Source organism: Equus przewalskii, chromosome 1, assembly GCF_037783145.1.
Source record: "Equus przewalskii isolate Varuska chromosome 1, EquPr2, whole genome shotgun sequence".
NCBI classification, from domain to species: domain Eukaryota; kingdom Metazoa; phylum Chordata; class Mammalia; order Perissodactyla; family Equidae; genus Equus; species Equus przewalskii.
Genome location: NC_091831.1, coordinates 27,292,335 through 27,314,770, shown reverse-complemented (window position 1 = coordinate 27,314,770; position 22,436 = coordinate 27,292,335). Strand labels below are relative to the sequence as shown.

Sequence of the window (22,436 nt, the reverse complement as noted above, 5' to 3'; positions counted from 1 at the left end):
TGAGGATTCAGTGAGATGTTATAAATAAAGCACCTGACACATAGCTTGCAATAAGGGAGGTTCCTCCCCGCTGTGTCTGGGCTTGTTTAGAAGATCAGCTATTAAACGGTGAAACGTTAAAAATGCTCTCAGTCTTCTTTTTCTCCCCTCTGGAAGATGAACGTCTTACTCTCAAATTGGGTTGGTTTATACAGTATTTAATAAAATGATAGATGTTTAATGCTAGAGGGTTTATGTTGAATAAAATCACAGATGTTTCATATAGACCTCTAATTATTTGCAGGTCTGAGTGAAAAGACAAGTAGCAAATCTGTTTTTCCCTAGCTGTGTTGTGTGACTTCAATCCAGAGTTGCGTAGTCACTTCAGACTGTTTTCATAGTTAATACTGGCTGTTTCACTGAAAATTGAACTTCTTAAAATCTTAGTGATTTCTTCCTTGAAGATTACCAGTGGTTGGCTTTTAATCCCCCATAATGTCTGCTTCACTCTTTTAAAGCTTGTTTTTCTAAAGTCTTGAGTCAGCTTTTTTATCCTTATCAGTGTTTGGCCTTTACTCTATCTCTGTGAATCATTTTTGGGGAGAGTTAAATTCCATCTGACGCAAATTGTGATTTCAAAAAGAAATTGCATTGTCTTACCTTCTTTGAAAATAATAGCAAATAATTTTCAGAGGCCCCTTATATAAAAGGTAAAAAAACTGAAGTTCAGCATTTGAGAATTCGTAGTGGCTAGAACGTTTCTAAGCTGCAAGGTCTGTGTTGTCTGTGTTCTCTGTTTCAGGCAAGAGTGACCAGTACTAACGTTTTTTAAGGTAAAAGGTAGCCTTTATTGCTGAGGATCTGAGAAGCTGAGGATCTTCATCTTAACCAGGATTTTACCAGAAAGGCTTTTAGAGATGATATTCTTTCTAGTTTGGGAATTTTATGCTGGTTGAAATTTGGCTTTGGTTGAGGTATATAGAGCCAGATTTTCTTGTGTCATTAAGTTCTTTTCGACTTGCAGATTTCATACTCAGTTGTGAAAAGTTTGCTCACACTCAGCATTGAAATGTTGTTTGTGATTTTTGCGTTTGCTTGATTTAATTGGAAAAATCTGGAATGAATAAACTAGAAATGTTTTCTGGAAAGTTGAAATTTAGATAATGCTTGATTGGAGGAGGGGGTTTGAGGTGGGAGTATGAGTTTTAAAGGTTTAGATTTTTTGCCACTCTTCATGCTAATGTAGGGGAGGGTTTTGTTTACACAGCCTAATCTCATAGATTTTGTAACTGAATGTTATAAATATTCATTGAGTGCCTGTTCTATGTAGAGTGTAAACAAGAATAGCTGGATGGGGGCTGCCCCAGTAGCATAGTAGTCAAGTTCACGCACTCACTTTGGCAGCCCAGGGTTCCCGGGTTTGGATCCTGGGCTCAGACCCACATGCCACTCGTCAAGCCATGCTGTGGTGGCATCCCACATACAAAATAGAGGAAGATTGGACAGATGTTAGCTCAGGGCCAATCTTCCTCACCAAAGAAAAAAGAATAGCTAAATGAATGCTGCACAGTTCTTTCTTCAAGGAGTTTATCACAGAATTAAGAGGTTAGGCATAAGGGAGACTAAGATAAAAAGTGCTGAGCACAAAGTGCAGGGAGGGTTCAAAGGAAGAAGCAGTCTCCTTGGGAGTGAGGTGGGATGGAGAAGTTTCCAGGAGGTACTTGGTTAAGGAGACCTTCTAGGAATACCCAGAGCAAAGGCACAGTGTCAGGAAGCGCCTGGGAGTGTGAAGAGAGCTGAGCCAGCTGGTAGGTGCACTGGGCGATCTGGGGTCTCCCTCCCCATTTTAAAATAGTTTATTGAGGTATAGTTTACTTACTATAAAATTCACCCATTATAAGTGTACAAGTAATGATTTTTAAAGTAAATTTACAGAGTTGCACACCCACCCTCCCAATCTAGTTTTAGAATATTTGCTTTCTTCCCCCAAAGTTCCCTCCTGCTGATTTACAGCCAGTCCCTGCTTTCGCTTCCAGCTCCAGGCAACCACTGATCTGCTTTTTGTCTCTATAGGTTTGCCTTTCCTAGAAATTTTATATGGGTGGAATCATATAATGTGATACTGTGATGTATAATAAGAAATACATATTTTGTCTTTGTCCTGTTTCTGGTAAAGAGCTCCTAAAACCCTTGGAATTTCCTTAGTGATAAGAAAGATAAAGGTGTCTTGATATTTGTAACATCTGAGTTTATGTTAATGAGGTGACTTCTGGAAAGCACTTAAGGATTGATGCTGGTGGCCTGGGGGACCAACCATGTGACTGGAGGGTTGGAACCGTCAGCCCCACCCCCTGACCTCCTTTGGGAAGGGGAGTGGGGTTGGCGACTTAGTCACCAGCTGCCAGTGATTTAATCAATCAGCCCGTGTAATGAAACCTCCATAAAAACCCAAGACTGGGTTCGGAGAGCTTCCAGGTTGGTGAACCAGAATGCATCCATGAGCCACTGTGCCAGGCCCCAAACTCCACAAGGACAGAAGCTCCTTTGTTTGGGACCTCACCCTATGTATCTCTTCATCTGGCTGTTGTTTCGTATCCTTTAATACCCTTTGTAATAAACTGGTAATCTGGTCTGCAAACTGCTTTCCTGAGTTCTGTGAGCCACTCTAGCAAATTAATTGAACCTGAGGAGGGATGGTGGGAACCTCTGATGTTCAAACAGTTGGTCAGAAGCACAGGTGACAGTGTGGACTTGTAATTGGCACCTGACGTGGCAGTCTTGTGGGACTAAGCCCTTGATCTGTAGAACATGATGCTATCTCCAGATAGGTAATGTCAGAATCGAATTGAACTGTGGGACACCTAGCTAGTGTTGGAGAATTGCTTGGGGTGTGTGTGTGGGGGAATGCACACGTTGGAATTGGGTGCAGAATATTATAATATATAGCCTTTTATGTCTGGCTTCTTTCACTTAGCATGTTTTTGAGGCTCCTCCTTGTCGTTGAATATAGCAGTAGTTTGTTCCTTTTGATTAATTGTATTCTATTGTATGGATAAATCACATTTTCATTTATTTTCTAGTTGATGGACATTTGTATTGCATCCAGATTTGGGGCTATTATGATAACACTCCTATGGATATTTGCATAAATGTCTTTGTATGGGCATATGTTTTCATTTCTCTTGGGTAGGTACCTAGGAGTGAAATCGCTGGACATACAGTAAGTATATATGTAACTTTTTAGGAACTGTCAAGCTGTTCTCCAAAGTGGTTGTGCCATTTTACAAACCAGCAATGTTTGAGGATTCTGGCTTTTCCACATTTTCAACACTTGGTGTTGCCACTCTTTTGCATTAGAACCATTCTAGTGGGAGTGTAGTGATATCTTATTGTGGTTTTAATTGGCATTTTTCTAACGACTAGGGATTCCTTTTAATATTGCAAATTCTGTCAGCCTTTTGAGAGAAATCTCCTCTTATAATAGTGACAGTTGGTACTGTGGTTCACTAACTATGTATTTCTCCCCTTGAAAGAAATTTTGTATGTAAAGGATCCAGACAGTATTTGACTAGAGGCTCCTTGTTTGTTTGCTTGTTTTTTCTGTCTTTGAGATCTGCAAAATTATCCTCTAATGCAAACTACTGCATGTGGCCTGCCACCTGCTTTTGTATATCTGCAGAGTAAGGAATATTTTTTCATTTTTAAATGGTTGAAAATCAAAAGAGTACTATTTTGTGACACATGAAAATTATATGAAATTCACATTTCAGCATCAGCTTCGATGGGAACATAGCCAAGCTTATTCCTTACTTATCTATGGCTGCTTTCGTGTTATAATGGCAAGAGTTGAGTACTGTTGATAGAGAGACTGTAGGGCCTGTAAAGGCTAAAATACTTGCTCTCTGCTCCTTTACAGAAAATGTTTGCTGACTTCTGCTCTAATTTCTCTCACCTCTTCCAGATGTTGCCTAGTGTCAGAAAAGATTTTACTACTGACATGTTCTGTGGGTTCAATCCTTGTGTCGGTTCTCCAGTTTGTTACTGAAAAACCCAAGTCCATTTGCAGACTGTTGCCTGCCTGAGAAGGAAAGAGACTGAAATATTGAAAGACTCATTTGCTCATGAGCTCTTTCCTGGCTGGTGGCTCTAGTTAGAAGGGTTAAGTTAGTCTCTGGGATCTTTTAGGAAGGTCTCCCAGAAAACAAAGGGTGAAAGGAATGGACGTTTTATAGATGAAGGTATCATGTTAACTATTTGTACTAAGTTTGGAAAGTGATGATGTGCAACTGATACTTTTTAATTAATTGAGAAATTAAAAAAATTTCTCATTATAAAATCAACATACAAAAATCAGTAACATTTCTATACACTAGTAATGAACTAGCAGAAAGAGAAATCAAGAATGTGATCCCATTTACAATCACAATAGAAAGAATAAAATACCTAGGAATAAATTTAACCAAGGAGGTGAAAGACTTATCCACTGAAAACTATAAGACATTATTGAAAGACATTGAAGAAGACTTAAAGAGATGGAAAGACATTCCATGCTCGTGGATTTGAAGAATAAACATTGTTAAAATGTCCATATTACCTAAAGCAATCTATAGATTCAATGCAATCCCAATCAGAATCCCAATGACATTCTTCATGGAAATAGAACAAAGCACCCTGAAATTTATATGGAACAACAAAAGACCCTGAATAGCCAAAGCAATCCTGAGAAAAAAGAACAAAGTTGGAGATATCGCACTCCCTGACTTCAAAGTATACTACAAAGTTATAGTAATCAACACAGCTTGGTACTGGCACAAAAACAGACACACATAGATCAATGGAACAGCATTGAGAGCCCAGAAATAAAACCACACTTCTCTGGACAGCTAATCTTCTACAAAGGAGCCAAGAGCATCCAATGGAGAAAGGAAAGTCTCTTCAATAAATGGTGTTGGGAAAACTGGACAGCCACATGCAAAAGAGTGAAAGTAGACCATTATCTCATACCATACACAAAAATTAACTCAAAATGGATTAAAGACTTGAATGTAAGACATGAAACCATGAAACTCCTGGAAGAAAATATAGGCAATGTGCTCTTTGACATTGATCTTAGCGGTATCTTTTCAAATACCATGTCTACTCAGGTAAGGAAAACAATACAAGAAGTAAACAAACAGAACTACATCAGACTAAAAAGCTTCTGTACAGCAAAGGAAATCATCAACAAAATGAAAAGACAACCCACTAACTGAGAGAAAATATTTGTAAATCATGTGTCTGACAAGGAGTTAAGTTCCAAAATATGTAAAGAACTCATACAACTCAACAACAACAAAATGAACAACCCAATCAAAAAATGGGCAGAGGATATGAACAGACATTTTTCCAAAGAAGATATACTGTTCGCCAACAGGCACATGAAAAGATGTTCAAAATCACCAGTTATTAGAAATGCAAATCAAAACTAGAATGAGGGAGCCGGCCCCGTGTCTGAGTGGTTAAGTTTATGTGTTCCACTTCAGTGGCCCAGGGTTTCGCTGGTTTGGATCCTGGGCGCAGACATGGCACCACTCATCTGGCCATGCTGAGGTGGCATCCCACATAACACAATCAGAGGCACTCACAACTAGAATATACAACTATGTACTGGGAGGGGGTTTGGGAAGAAGGAAAAAAAAAACTACAATGAGATACCACCTCATACCTGTTAGAATGGCTATAATTACCAAGACAAAAAACAACTGTTGGAGAGGATGTGGAGAAAAGGGAACCCTCATACACTGCTAGTGGGAATGCAAACTGGTATAACTGTGGAAAACAGTATGGAGGTTTCTCAAAAAATTAAAAATGGAAATACCATGTGATCCAGCTATTCCACTACTGGATATTTATCCAAAGAGCATGAAATTCAAAAAGATTTATGCACCCCTAAATTCATTGTGGAAACAACCTGTGGGGACCTGGAATTGGCCACCCCAAGATATGTCTCTTTGGCATCAGGATTATTTGAGGCTGATTGCTTTTGATAAACTGGGACAGGGAAGGAGGCTCTGAGGAATGGAACTTGCCCTTTGTTAGGACACATTTACGTTTGTAAGGTAAATCTCTATCTGTAAAAGTGCCTCCCTCTCTGTACCAGGAAGAAGAGAGGCGATGACCTTCTCTCTAAAAACTCTTAATCAATACCAAAGGCAAGGACATAAAATCTGCATTTTATTGTGCTAGTCTGGTAACCTCCTGTAACTGACTTCCCTCCCCCTCCCAACGTTGGCATTTCTTAAGAATTAAGCATCTTTCTTTAGGCTAGGAACTGATTGCTGAGCTCACCTGTGACCACCCAGCTCCAGACAATCGACTTGCCTCCGGCTACGCCCACTGAGACAGCAGACCACTACCTGCTGTGTCCATCAAGCGCTGTGCTGATGGGGCAATCTTGTGACTATTGTGGGAGGGACATTTCAATCACATGTGAAACACCCCGTTTGGGGGGTATATAACCACTGTGTGCACCCCACTTCTTCGGTGCTCTTTCTTCCTTCGGGAAGAAAGGCCCCGGGCCATGGTTCCTCATAAAGCTTTGTTTAATTTTCTCTTGCTATTCTGTCTCATGTGAATTTAATTCTTTCTCCAGCCAGATGAACCCCCATTTGGGGAGAGGAAATGTCCTCCTCCCCTACAAACCCAAGTGCCCATCAACAGTTGAATGGATGAAGAAGATGAAGATATATGTGTGTGTGTATACACATAATGGAATACTACTCAGCCATATAAAAGACAAAATTGTGCCATTTGTGACAACATGGATAGACCTTGAGGTTATTATGCTAAGTGAAACAAGTCAGACAGAGAAAGACAAATACCATATGATTTCACTCATATGTGGAAGATAAACACATAGATAAGGAGAACAGATTAGTGGTTACCAGAGGGGAAGGGCGTGGGGGGAGAGTGAAAGGGATAAAGGGGCACGTATGTATGGTGATGGATAGAAACTAGACTTTTGGTGGTGAACACGATGTAGTTTATATAGAAACTGATATATAATAATGTACACCTGTATTTACACAATGTTATAAGCCAATATGACCTCAATAAAATAATGTTAAACAACTGCTCATTGTAAAAATTAAAACAATAGAGAAGGTATATAAAGTAAGAGTTAGGTTTCTCCATCACCCACATCATCCACCCCCTCACCAAAGCTTTTACTGGTCACCGCTGGTAAGAATTCGATCTGTTTACTTTTAGACTTTTTTCTGTACAGCTATAAACATACCCCATTGAGTTTTGTGGATTTTATAGAAATGAAATTATACATATTGTTCTAAAGTCAAAGTGTTTTGTAACTTGGCGCAGTACGTGGTGGACATTTTCCCACTCGCATACATGTAGATTTGCCTTATTTATTTTAGCAGCTGCATAGCCTTCCTTTGTATGATTCTGCCATAATTTACTTAACTGTTGATGAATTTTTAGGTCCTTGCTTGTCTAAATAATGCTCATATGCGTCAGTTAGCCTTACTAACTAATGCTGGTTATTATTCATCTTTAACATTTTTGCCTGTTTGATAAAAGAAAAGTACATTCTTATAATTTGCACTTCTTTAGTGAAACTGAACCTTTTTCTTACGTTTATTAGCCGTTTGTACTTTTCTGAATTGCCTGTTGCTTTGCTTATTTTTCTTTTGGGTTGTTTGTATCTTCTAACTAATTGATTGGAGGTTTTTATATGTTATAGACATTAACTCATAATCTGCAAGTAATTGTCTCACAAGTTATCATTTATTATTTTTGGTGGAATTTTTCCTTAGAGAAGTTTTATATTTTTGTGTTGTCAAATCTGCCAGGCATCTATAGCTTTTGGGTTTGGAGTTATGCTTAGGTTTTCTGTGCTTTAGTACTTTCCATGTAGCTGTCTTTGGACTGAGTGATTCCTGATCAGAGGTGCGTCAGAGTGGCTCGGGGAACGTGTCAGTCCCTCTGTTCTGGTTTCCAGCTAAGACGTTCTTACTCGGTGGATCGGGTGTGGAGTCCAGTTTTTTGTGGGTTTTTTTGTGTTTTGTTTGGTTTTTAAGGGAGAGGAAGAAGCTCCCCTCACGATTCTGATGTGAAACCCTGGTTAACAATCAGTATGTAAAGTAGACTTTCTTTTTCCTTTGAGAGGATGAAGGGACTGGTGCTACTTGGTTACTTTCACCTACATTCATTGAATTCCTGTGACATGTCTGGGGAACTAGTAAAGAGAGATCTCCTGCACTTGATAAGAAGAAAAACTGCTGTGTATTGTGCCCTGAACATAATCAAGTTTCTTGATCTTGAGCCAATTATGTTAAAACAAACGAACCCAAAACTATAGGCTATGTTTTATTAATTATAAAATGCATTTTTTCCACATTTTACCATCTACGAAATCAGGGTGATAAGCTATGAAATACTATTTGGCAGCATTTTTTCTTTCTTAGTTGTGCATAAGGAAACGATGCGTCTTAAAGTCATCTTAGAGTCAGTGAAATATGGATCCTTTTCTGTTTTCACTTTAGTATCCACAGCACATCAGTGCAGTTTTTTTCCAGGTTGGTCTTCATGCTCTGAGTCCTCTCTTCTACTCTGGTGTTTCTTCCCCTCTCACTAGTTTTATATGTTACTGTCAGATTAATCTTCTCAAACTATGATTCTGAGTAAATCACTACTTTATGCAGATAAAGGAAAATAACTTTAATGACAAACAACTGTGACAGAAAGTCCAGACATTTTAGCCTGGCATTTCAGACCTTTTGAGTTAAATACTAGTTTGCCTCCCTAACCTTTTACTTCTTCACATACTCCAATTTTTAGTCACTAAGTTAATAGTGTCTTTCATACATAGCATTTTTTCATCCTCTGCATGTTTGCTTAATGAAGCCTTACCTGGAATTGTTCCCTACCATCTCCCCCAATCTCTGCCTGTTTAAATCCTACCCATCCTTGACAGTTCAGCTTTTCTGCCGTTCATGTCTTCCATGCAGTTGCTGCTGATGTTACTGCAGGTGAGATAGCTATTGAAAAAGAAGAGGGAAACTTTAGGAACTCTGGAGTTTTATTTTTATTTCATTTTTTTGCAGGGAAAGATTCACCCTGAGCTAACATCTGTTGCCAATCTTCCTCTTTTTTAATGTTCCTCCTCAAAGCCCCCATGCATGGTTGCATATCCTAGTTGTAAGTTCTTCTAGTTCTTCTATGTGAGTCCCTGCCGCAGCACGGCAACTGACAGATGGGCGGTGTGGTTCCATGCCTGGGAACTGAACCCGGGCCACCGGAGCAGTGAGAGTGCCAAAGGTTAACCACTAGGCCATCAGGTCTGGCTCTGGAGTTTTGAGAAAGACATTGAAGGAGCCAGGTAATATCGTTTCCTCGCCTTTTGCTATTACTGAGTGTGGTTTTGGAGAAGAGCTGAATTCCAGGCGAAGATGTGTTTGAAATGATTCTTTTTGGCTTGAGATGGAGGAGTTGGAAGGGATGTGTGGGTTAGGATGTGTGAGCCTGACGCTGGGTAACCTGAGCAGGCTTTTACTTTGAATGGGGAGGGAGAGACAAAAGTACAAACAATATAATAGATCTAAGATAAAGAGGATGTGTACATGTCCAAACTGGAATTCAGTCATGTTTTTGTCAAACTAAGATGATGGAGTGGTTATAAAATGAAGTTTCACTGTTTTGGTCCATAAAACCAATTGCATAAGTAAGCACAGGATGATGTTGACAGGGATATGTGGTTTAGAGTAGCACTTTGCGTCATTGGTCAACACCTGAGTGTGAACCAGTAGTGAGATATGGCAACCAAAAAAAAAAAAAAAAATCAAATCTCAGGTGTATTATTAAAAAAAGAATATGTAGGGGGCTGGCCCTGTGGCTGAGTGGTTAAGTTCACGTACTCTCCTTGTTGGCCCAGGGTTCGCTGGTTTGGATCCTGGGCACAGACCTATGCACCGCTCATCAAGCCATGCACATTGTGGTGGGATCCCACAAAGAAGAACTAGAATAACCTACAACTAGGATATACAACTATGTAATGGGGCTTTGGGGAGAGGAAAAAAAAATAAAAAGAGGAAGATTGGCAACAGATGTTAGCTCAGGGCCAATCTTTCTCACCAAAAAGCATACTTAAAAAAAAAAAAATCTAGAATATCTAGAACTGAGGGAGACGATAGTCCTCTTTTATTCTGTACTGGGTGGATACAACGATAGAATCCAGGACAGTTCTGGCATACACATTCTGGAGTATGTTCAGAGGAATATACAGGATGGTGAAGGGACTCAAAGCCACATATGGAAGAATGGTTGCAAGAATATTTCGTTTGGAGATAAGACAACTTGGGGTGTGAGAGGGCCACCATCAAATGTTTGTGAAGGAAGAGGATTTGTACCTTGTGGCACCAGGGAATAGAACTAAGGCCGACGGATGGAAGTCACAAGAAGAAAGACAGCTCAGATTAAGGAATAATTTCCAGTGAAAGCTGTCTAACGATTGAGTGGAAGATAGTAAACTTCTTGTCACTAGAGGTATGTGGGCATTGGTTGACCAGTCATTTGGCAGCTATGTTTTTGGGGATTTAAGTCGAATCACTAATAACAGGTCACTTTTCCTCATTATAAATGGAAAAGGCAGTAAACATCCCAAGTTTAAATTGGCACTCCAATTTTGATATACTTTCATAACCTAACATGTTATCAAGTTCATTTCTTATTTTGCAACCGACAGTAATGCCTTTAGAGAGCATGAGCCAGCAGACGCGCTTCAGCCCTCCTTGACGTTGAACTGAGCAGAGTGGTGACAATGAACTGGATAGTGGAGCTGCTTGAGCAGGTTTAGCTGAGTGGATTGTGTGGGCTGGAATCTTTTCTTTCTTTTTTTTTTTTTTAAGATCCTCCACAGAGTTACAGCCTTTTCTCATCATTGGCACAATTATAAGAAGCTGCAAATATACATGCACTGAGAAGGCGGGGAGGAGCTTTATGCCAAAGTCTTCATAAAACTGAATTAGTGAATTCTTTAGTATGCTAAAATTTGAGTGTCTTTGTTGGCACGGCCTGTGAAGCTTTTCTCTGGAACAGTCTGCAAACCATCGCACTAAATGGTTGACCTCTCAGGACTCCTTCCAATTGTAAAATTCTTTGGTATACGATCTTTTCGTAAAGGCTAGGTAGTAGTTTAGGGTTACGGACTAATAGAAGCATAGCCAATTAAAATTATGAGAAAATTTAGGTGGATTATAATTGGCCTCTCTGGAATTTGGCCAGAGCTTTGGGGATCATAATTACAATGAAGTCAGCAGTTTGAAATATGTTCCCACCACAGGGGAGAAGAGTATCTCCTTGTGGTAAATCCCTCTAGTGGCACCATGGGCCACTTTCAGTCTGAGGTGAAATTTTACTCCTTTCTCTTGAAAGAACCTCACTGGGTCCTTTCAGTTGAGGAATCTGGACATTCTTAAGAGGAGAGGAGATAATTCAGAAGAGAGTGGTTAATGATAATAATTGATGAGTATAAGGTCATTGAGTACTCTGAAGGGTTTAGAAGCTGAGAGAAAGATCTTGAAGCAATCTGAGCCCCATATAGACTAACATATGCATGCTTGTGCTAATTTTCTCTGAAGTTTGCAAAATCTTTGAAAGGATAGTGGATTTAAAAAGAAAAGGCACAGTGGATAGAATCTTATGATTAGTGAGAGAAGAACGTAGTAGAGTAATGCAGAATTGCAGCCCTGGGTGAATTCATACTCATCCTTCATGTTTTAGCCTTCCTCCAGCCTTCGAGTCTGGGTTAGGTGTCCACCTGGTACTTTCCTTTGGCTGTTAGAATGTGTATTACACTATTTTGTAATTGGCTCGTTGTTCTCAAACCCCTTAGATTGTAAGCTGCAAGAAGGCAGGGGCCATGTTTGTGTCTTTGAACTTTCAGGATTGGTTGGATGTATGATAGGGGTTTAATAAATGTTATTGACTCAATAAATAGGAGCCCCTTTACCTTCTCTTTCATTGTCGTTGCACTTCTCTGAGATACTGCTGGTAACCTCATTATGTGACTTGTCTTGGCTATTAAACTTAACCTTTGCAGGCTGATAATTAGTTAAGTTGGGTATCGGGTTTGGAGAGGCTCATTGTATTATTCTCTCCCTAATACAAAGATTTAAAAAAAAAAAAGACTAACTTCTGTGCAAGTAGTTTTGTGAGGAGCTGTTCTCATCTGACCGCAGGGTGGAAAGCCTCTGACGGCTAGATTATGTCAGGCTCTTATTCGGTACTGTTCCGTGGATGGTTGTATTTCAACTAGGAATAGTTTGTTTCTCAAACTGAGTTTTGTGGTTTGAGAACTTACTCTCAGGATCCTTGTTCTCTGTGAAAATTTTTTTAAAAATTGTTTATTTCAATAATAATCTTTCAAAATTAAGTGTACTCTGGATCTTCTGGCTGATCACATTATCACTGCGCCCAGGCACTTCATTTTTGGGTCAGTACCAGATTATATGCTCATAATTGTTGTGTGCTAATGAGAAAAGGACTTAACAGAATGCTGTCTTCCTGCCTAATGGCTGTACAGACACACTGTACAAATGAAGATTTTACAGTTGTTTGAAGAGAGAAAAGTGGTAGCAATATGTGCTGTGTGAGTTGGCACCATATTCCCATTGTGAGTAGCGGTGTAGTTTTAGCAGGATGACATTCATTCCCTGTCTCACTAAGTTGATATCATTAATTTGAATATAATTTTCATGTTGTGTATTTAATTTGAAAGAGTTTTTAATAATCTGGTTTTATAATTAATGCTAGGAATCTTTTCCCCCTTATAAAAAATTCACATTTGAGAAACACTCTCCTTAAATTCACGGGAATCGATCTCCGTTAGTGACTGTCGAGGCCTGAGTCACAGGCGGGTGAGGGAGGGGGATCATTTGGCCCCTGAGGCCTCTGTCCTTTTCCAGTCAGACTGTGTGGGTGTGGAAAGACAGGAGCCCAGGCTGGGTGAACTCTGGCTTCAGACCTTGTTTAAAGATGTTCTAGAGCCAAGATGAGTACGGAGAGTCAGAGGTATCACGGCTTGTTAAAGGGTCAGGAAAAGAAAGGGTTAAATAAGAGACCCTGACCTCTAGAGCTGTGCTGGCCAAATAATAACCAGTAGCCCTATGTGGCTATTTAAATTTAAATCTTAATTAAAATTACATAAAATTAAAAATGTATTTCCTCAATCACCATAGACACATAGTTTGTGCTCAGTAGCCACATGTACCTAGTGGCTACTGTATTAGACAGCCCGGATATAGCCCATTTCTTTCCATCATTGTCGGTGTCGCAATCCAATGTACACATCAGGATAGATGCGGAGAGGGCTGATGGCCACTCTGAGTTTATTATAACCAGCATTTCAATATATACATAGCTTACATCTGTTAAACGTACACAGGTGTTCTGGATGAAGTAATTAGCAAATGCCAAGAATTCTTAGTGATTTCTCAAGGAGCCCTCCCTTGGCCTCTGTTTTGATATTATCATGTTATTGCTGTGCTCGTATATTTTATTTCAGAGTATGCAAGACCTCCTAGGCAACCGCCCGTCCTGCTCCCCATATCGTGTCTCCATCTGTTCCCCCGGGAGACCGATGCCTGTCTTAGGTTGCCTCCCCCTGGAGGTCTTACCTGTCATTGGCTAACCGGCCTTCTCACCTCCAGTTCACAGTTTGTTGGCAAGCTTTTTCCAGTGATTATTAACCCTTCCTGCGTCAGGGGCGGCTACAATCATCATGTGAAGTTCGACAGTACTGTCCAACAGAGGGAGCAGCAGAGTGGAGGCAAGGCCACTCTGAGTTGAAAGGCAGCGTGAAGGTAAGAAGGAAGGAGAGGTGAAGAAAATAGGTGAACAGGAGGAATGATACTTATGGAGAGAATCCCCAGGTCTCAGTGTCTCAGACTTTCCTTGTTTTTGTTGATCTTGACAATTTTAAGGAGTACTGGTCAGGTATTTTGTAGAATGATTTGTCAGGAGTTAAGGGTTTTCAGAGGAAGACCACAAAGTAAAGTGCCATTCTCATCACCTCATATCAAGGGTGTGTACTATCAACATGGCTTAATCAGTATTAATGTTAACCTTGAGCACTTGACTGGGGTAGTCAGTCCCTTGGTTTTCAAACTGACTGTGTGCTTATGCTGACAACTCCCAAATTTATATTCCAGCCCAGATTTTCTTGAACTCCAGGCTCATATGTCCAACTATATAGTCAAAAGCTCTACCTGGAGCCGTCACAAACATAGATATTCAAAAGTAGACTCTTGATTTTTCCCGTGCTCTCCAAATCTACTCTTGCTGCAGTCTTCTCCATTTCAGTTAAGGCACTTCTGTTTTTCTAGTTGTCAGGGTAAAAATCTTAGTGTTATCCTTTACTCTTGTTTTCTCACCCTTTGTATAATCTGTCAGGAAGTCATACTGACTCTAGCTTCAAAATGTTTCCAAAATATGGCCACTCGACACCATCTCTTCCTCCACCACCTGAGCCGCCATCTCTTTTACTGGGTAATTACATCAGCTTCCTGGCTGGTCTCCCTGCTGTTCACCCTGCCTCCTTAGAATCCCTTTTCCACTCAGCAATCAGATTCTTCTTTAAAAAAGAACTTTGCTGACATGAATAAACACACAGAAGAGTGAACATATTATGAGTTTGCAGTCAGTTTTCACAAACCAATTGATCACACTTGTATAACCAGCCCGCAGCAAGAAACAGCACATTACCAGCAGCTCCTCGTGTTCCCTTCCCGTCACTGTTCCCCCAAGGATGACCACTGTCTTGACTTGTAAGAGCATAGGTTATTGTCTGTTTTGGTACTTTATGTAAATAGAATCTTGAGTCTGACTTCTTTTATACAATATTGTGTGTGTGAGAGTCATCCATGATGTTGCATGAAATAGATTTCTTCTCATAGCTGCATACTATTCCATTGTGTTAATGCACCACAATTTATTTATCCATTCTTCTATTGATGGGCATTCAGATAGTTACCAGTTTTTGGCTATTATGAATCACACTGCTATGAACGTTCTAGTATGTGTCTTTGGCAGACGTATGTATGCATTTTTGTTGGGTATATACCTAGGAGTGGGATTTCTGGTTTGTAGGCTATATATAGGTTCAGTCTTATATTTTACTAAATAGTTTTCCAAAGTGGTTGTACCCCAGCAAGTGATATTTTTAAAAATTTAACTCCTATTACTCATCATTTGAAAACCCGTCAATGGTTTATCAACTCACTCAGAATAATAGCTAAGAGTTCTTATAATGGCCTATTAGAAGGCCCTATATTACCTGGTCTCCCTACTTTCCTTTTAACATGCTAAGCACACTTATATCTTAGGGCCTTTGCACTAGCTGCTCCCTCCATCTCCTTTGTTCTGCCGCGTATCTGCAAATGCCTGCTCCCTTATTAAATTCAAATGTTCGCTTAAATGTCACCAGGTATGTAAATAGCCCTTCGTATCCATCTCTGTCCCTTTATTTTGCATTCTTTTTCCTCTTACCACTTACTACCTGGCATATATATCTATAATATGTGTTCAATATATCTAAAATAAATATTATGTATATATTATGTATGTGTGATATATTTGTTTGTCTCCCCCCCACTAGAGACTTTTTTGTTAATTTCTATATCTGTATCATCAAAAACAGTGGACATTAGTAACTTCTCAATAAATAGTTGAATGAATAAATGAATGCATAAAATGAGTAGTTGTAATAGTCGTAAAATGTAAAAATAGAAATGTGAGGAGAATGGAAGTAAGGCAAATCAGATTAAAAATTGAGAAAAATTACTTTACTTTTTATAAAATTAATGCATAGCTTCAAAAGACACAGGACTTATGATTAAAGATAGCACCTTCTGTCTCCTCCAAGTTCCCACTCCCCAAAGTTAAATACTTTCAACTCTTTTAGCTGTTTCTTATGCTGTTAAACTCGATATTTCTAAAATTTGTTTTTAAGTTACTACTTCCTTTATGTCAGTTTTGGGTCTTATTTAATGGCTTCTTACACTGGAAGATGAGAATCTTCTTTTCCTATACTTCCTCCCTCCGGCACACACACATACTTCTTTTCCTCTGTCTTTTCAGTGTAATTATCAAAAATTTAAAGACATGCTTTCAGATGTCTTTTTTTTTGAGGAAGATTAGCCTGGAGCTAACTGCTGCCAGTCCTCCTCTTTTTTGCTGAGGAAGCCTGGCCCTGAGCTAATATCCGTGCCCGTCTTCCTCTACTTTATATGTGGGATGCCTACCACAGCATGGCGTGCCAAGCAGTGCTGTGTCTGCACCCGGGATCTGAACCGGCGAACCCAGGCCAACGAGAAGCGGAAAGTGCGCTCTTAACCGCTGCACCACCGGGCCCGCCCCTCAGATGTCTTCACATGTGACTTTCTCAGGGAAGTGTTCCCTAACTTCTCATATCAAACTAACATGTAGTGTTTACATTATTATGAACATATGAAAAATGTTCACTGTGAGCAGGTAATGTATTATGATCACGTGTCTTTTCTTATATAACTTTTTTCCTGGAATTTTCCGTAAGTATTTTTTTTGTTTTTGTTTGCCTACTCTTCTTCACATCACTAGCTTATTATCTCCATACTCTGCCAGAATTCTAAAACAAACACATCAGGTTACGTATCAGTTCTTTAGGTTGTTTTGGAGGTATTTCTCTTAAAACTGCCAACTACAACTGTAGAAGTGTACTGGACTGTTGCATTGAATCTTATCTTCACAAATTAACCTAAGAATTCTCTTCATCTTTTCTCCTGTGTTAAATCCTTCACTTCCAAATCAGCAATTCCAAAAGTCCCATGCACCCCTATGTTCATCGCAGCATTATTTACAATAGCCAAGACGTGGAAGCAACCTAAGTGCCCATCAAACTGATGATTGGATAAAGAAGATATGGTATGTATATACAATGGAATACTACTTAGCCATAAAAAAGAATAAAATCATCCCATTCACAACAACTTGGATGGACCTTGAGGGTATTATGTTAAGTGAAATAAACCAGACAGAGAAAGACAATCTCTGTGTGACTCCACTCGTATTTGGAAGCTAAACATGTAGACAAACAGAACAGATTAGTGGTTACCAGGGGAAAGGGGGTATGGGGGATGGGCACAAAGGGTGAAGTGGTGCACCTACAACACGACTGACAAACAATAATGTACAACTGAAATTTCACAAGGTTGTAAACTATCATAATCTTAATAAAAATTAAAAAAAAAAACAATCCTTCACTTCTGGATCCCAAATTGGAGTCTTTCTTGGTTTATTCACTTATCTTGGGACAACTTATCCATCAGTAGTTTCCAGAGAAAAGATACGAGAATGGTAAGTCTTTTTAGATGTTGTGTATCAGTTATCTGTTGCCATAATGATGCTGCATGGCAGATAACTGAGAAACTGAGAAGCATTGGCTGGCTATTGGCTGTTGTAGGATGGTCTTGGCTGGGATATCTGGGGACACCTAACTCTGCTTCAGGTGTCTCATCCTCCTTGGGGGACCAGCAGTTTGGCCAAGATGTGATCTTCATGTGGTGATGGCAGAGGGCAAACAAATGTGTAACTGCTTTTCTTATATTTTAAATATACCAGCTGCATGTTAAAAAAAAAAGATCTCTGTTTTGGAACTAGAGTCAACTTATTTAGTGACCCATAAAAATTATCTATGCCAATGGGCAGAGAAAAAATTTTAAGACGTTTACCATCTTTCAGATGTCTGTTTAGATGTCACTTTCTTGAGGAGGCGTTCTTTGCCTTTGTAGGTTAGAGTCTCCTCTAAGTCTCTCTATGAGCATTCTGTTATTGCTCTTTCGCAGTATTGATCACACTGGTTATTTGTTTTATATTGGTCTGTCCCACTAGACCTTAACCATCCCTGAAGCCAGGGACCACATCCACCAGAGGGTTAGCCTAGGGCCTGCGATAGTAAGTACCCAATGAATGTTTGTCAGATAAATATGATTAAATCTCAGGAATATGAAGTATTTTTAGGGTTCTTTTTATTGCATCTTTGTATGTGAAGTGTGTTCCTTCTTCAAGGATTTGGCAGAAAAGAGAGGAAAAACATTACCTATTTGCAGGAGAGAGCAACTGGCTCCCCTTTGAGCTATTTGCTGGGCCTTGCCATATTCTCCTGTGTAATCAAACTGTAAAGCTTTGATTAGTAGTTAGTTCTTTGTGGCTTTAGGGCTTTCAGATATAAATAATTTTCATCAATGTATTAATTATGACTGGAATTTGCAAGCAGCTGGAAACAAGAGTGTTCCCACTGGTGTATATGAATGTTTATTGTTGAGTTCTGAATTAGATGACAATGCAGTACTTTCATTGTTATTTCAGATGAGCATTTGAAGAGCATATTCCTAAGCTTATTAGTGAGTGAGTTGCAGTAGAGTTTTGTGATTGGTATTGCATTCAGTAAACTTACAGTATGAGCTTTTGAATGTATGAAAAGTTAACATTAATTAAACTAACCTAAGTTACAGAAAGCCTTCTACAAATGAACTCAAGAACTATTAAAAAACTGTTCTCAAACATGAGTTACTGAGGTTTAAATAACTATCTAATCTATGATATTTAGTTCTGTTTAATCACTTCAGCTGTTTCGTAATTTGGAAAAAGTTGTATTTTTGTGACCCACTGTTCAACACAGGTACTGACTTTAATCATTAGGACAGGAACTTTTGAGAGAGCTAAAAATTTGCTCACGGGACTGGAACAGACCTTGCTCAGATGTGGTCTAAATATTTATATTTCTTATTAATGACAAGTTTTTTTGTATGTGTTCCAATTAAGTAGTGAGTATACATGCTATGTATAAAATTATGGAATTTTAGATCTTAGAAAGACAATAACATCTTAGTTTAGCCTTTTCATTTTATATAGCACTTGGACTGTAAGTTTTATGAGGCTGCCATTGGCTCAGTGAATGGATAAATGAATGTATGTTGTGGATAAAGAGTGAAGGCCAGAGAATTACAGACTTCTGTGATTATATAGTTAATGGAATAGCCAAGGCTAAGTTGGCTGGTTTAAGAATGCTGAAGGATGGTGTCAAGATGGCAGCATAGGAGGAATCTGAACTCACCTCCTCCCACGGACACAAGTTTACAACTACTCTCAGAACAATATTACCCCTGGGAGAGAACTGAAAACTGCATGAAAAGAACCCCTGCAACAAGGGTCAGTGCTGACTGAGGTGGAAGAGGCAGAAATTCTTTCCTGGAGAGAAAAAAGCCACCTTTGAGCTGCGGCACTTCCCAGCCGGCCAGGAGCAATCTTAAGGTACGAAGCCTTCCCTGGAGGAATGGGGGATCTGAGCGGGGAGGGTTACCATAATAGTCAGCTTTTGGACTCAGCACAACTGAGACAAGTGTCATAATATCTGATTTTGCTGGCTATTCACTACACTTGGGAATACCCTCAGAAAAGCTATCAGACATAAGGGGGTAAAAGCATGCTCTTAAAGGGCCCATGCACAAATTCACCCGTTTTGGAGAGCAACCTAAAATGACCAGAAAGAAAGATGCACAGTCCTTTGATGAAAAGAGACTCACTTGATAGGCTCTGGGTGCATCTTGGTGAGAGGTGAGACCTCCCCAGGGACTGAAACATTGGCAGTGGCCATTATTGTGACCTAGTACAGGCATGCTGACACAGATGCTGGCAGACGCCATTGGAGTTCTTCTCCTGGCCTGTTAGTACAAGGGTCTGCCCCAACCACTAGATCATCTATTTAGTCCAGCTCAGCCAGAGTAGGCAGCCTGCCCTAGGAACTGGCTGCACCCCACAGCAAGCCCTTGGGCAATTTGTGGGCCCTCTTAGGTGGGGTGCCTGGAACCTCTGCAGCCCAGCGAGTGGGTCTGCCTCTGTGGGGCAGGGCATGTGTGAGGGGCGGGCCTGTGTTTGTGGAGTGTGTGAGACCTCTGTAGTGGGGCGACTAAGTCTGTTTCAGTGGGTTGGGGCACGTGCACAGGGAAGGACTGTATTGATGGGCTGTGTGGCCCTGTGGATGGTGGGGCTTGTCAGCTTCAGCAGACTTGTGCTTCTCAAACAGCCACATAGAAAATCAGCCCCACCTTCCAAAGCCTGAAACAACTGGGTGCTCCCATGCCTGGAGCTGGCCCCACTTAGCTGCAATCCTGAGAGAGCTGACAACAGTCTTGCAGGCCAGAGGCCTATGGCAATTGTAAGCCCCTGAGCCTAGCAACCAGCCACACTGGAGGCTTACTCACTTAACAGAAAAATTGCAACAGGAATGTCCTATTAGACCTTGCAGCCAACTGTGCTGGGGTCCCCCTCATCCAATAAAGTGACTGAAGGGACCATAGCAGCCACACATAGCTGAGCATTACACCCAGCTGGCCGGGGGACAGCCTAGCCTCCCTGGGCACCTGCAGCAAGAGCAACCCTGCCACAACAGAATGACACATGTAGCCCACACAGGGGACACTCCTGGAACATTTGGAACTGGTGACAAGAGGGAAGCACACTGCTGGGCCTCATAAGGAATCTCTTCCAAGATTGGGAGACATAGCTGACCTACCTAATACATAGATATAAGTACAGAGAAAGAGGCAAAAGGAGAAGACAAAGGAATGTGTTTGAAGTAAGGGAACAGGACACAACCCCAGAAAAAGAGCTAAATGAAAAAGAGATAAACAATCGACCTGACAAACAGTGCAAACTAATAGTCATTAGAAGACTCACTGATCTTGGGAGAAGAATGGATGAACTCAGTGAGAACTTCAACAAAAAATTGGAAAATATAAAAAAGAACCAATCAGAAATGAAGAATAAAGTACTGGAAATGAAAAATTCACTAGAGGGACTCAGTAGCAGAGTAGATGATACAGAAGAATGGATCAGAGAGCTGGACAAAAAGACTAGAGGAAGTCACCCAAGCTGAACAGGCAAAAGAAAAAAGAATTAAAAAGAATGAGGACAATCTAAAGCACCTCTGGGACAACATTAAGTGCACTAACATCTGTATTATAGGTGTCCCAGAAGAAGAGAGAGACAAAGGGGAAGAGAATCTATTTGAAGAAATAATATGGACTGGCCCCATGGCTGAGTGGTTGGGTTTGTGCACTCTCCTTCAGTGGCCCGGCGTTTCGCTGGTTCAGATCCTGGGCGCAGATGTGGTGCCGCTCATCAGGCTATGCTGGGGCGGCATCCCACATGCCACAACTAGAAGGATCCACAGCTAAAAACACACAGCTATGTAGCAGGGGGCTTTGGGGAGAAAAAGGGAAAATAAAATCTTAGAAAAAGAAAGAAATAATAGCTGAAAACTTTCCTAACCTAAGAAAGGAAACAAACATCCATGTACAGGAAGCACAGAGAGCTCCAAACAAGATAAGCCCAAAGAGGCCCACACCAAGACACATTATAATTGAAATGTCAAGTATTAAAGATAAAAAGAGAATCCTAAAACCTGCAAGAGAAAGGCAACAACTTACATATAAAGGAAACCCCGTAAGGCTATCAGCTGACTTCTCAGCAGAAACTTTACAGGCTAGAAGGGAGTGGCACAATATATTTAAAGTGCTGAAAGGAAACAAACCTACAGCCAAGAATGCTCTACCTGGCAAGATTATCATCCAGAATGGAAGGAGAAATAGAGTTTCACAGACAAGCAAAAACTAAAGGAGTTTATCACCAAGAAACCAGCCTTAGAAGAAATGCTAAAGGACCTTAAGTCAAAAAGAGAAGATGATAAATAGGAATAAGAAAATTATCAAAAATAAAAAAACCCCACAATAAAAGCACCAGTAAAGGCAAATATACAGTAAAAGTAGCAGAGCAACCACTTATGAAGCTAATATGAAGGTCAAAAGATGAAAGTGTTGAAATTATGTATTTCCATGATAAGAGAGTATTGGATACTCATGCACAAAAAAAGACCTTAGATATGATATCAAAAACATAAAATGTGGGAGGAGATGAGTAAAAGAGTAGAGCTTTTAGCAAGAGGTTAAACCAAAGAGACCATCAACTTAATATAGATTGCTATATATGTAGCTTATTACATATGAACCTCATGGTAATCACAAACTAGGAACCTATAATAAATACACAAAAAATTAAGAGAAAAGAACCCAAACATAATACTAAAGAAAACCATCAAACTACATGGGAAGAGAGCAAGAGAATAAGAAAGGAACAGAGAAGAACTACTAAAACATCCAGAAAAAAGTAACAAGATGGCAATAAGTACATTCTTATCAATAGCTACTTTAAATGTCAGTGGACTAAATGCTTCAATCAAAAGGCATGGGGTAGAGGCCAGCCCTGTGGCTGAGTGGTTAAGTTTGCACGCTCCACTTTGGCGGCCCAGGGTTTTGCTGGTTCAGATCCTGGATGTGGACATGGCACCACTTGTCAGGCCATACTGTGCT

General features: G+C 40.1%; 1 protein-coding gene across 8 annotated transcripts in view; it reads left to right on the top strand.

The window, feature by feature from the left end:
- The window catches only part of CNNM2 (cyclin and CBS domain divalent metal cation transport mediator 2), a 156,528-nt gene that overhangs the window by 35,612 nt on the left and 98,480 nt on the right, over positions 1–22,436 (top strand). The window contains exon 2 of one of the 8 annotated variants that reach the window (XM_070556734.1): positions 16,280–16,932. The exons of the other annotated variants lie outside the window; for them this stretch is intronic. Coding sequence (XP_070412835.1) covers positions 16,280–16,365 — 86 coding nt within the window. The 3' untranslated portion in view covers positions 16,366–16,932. Of the gene's footprint in view, positions 1–16,279; positions 16,933–22,436 lie in introns of those variants that run through there. 8 annotated transcript variants of the gene reach the window in all.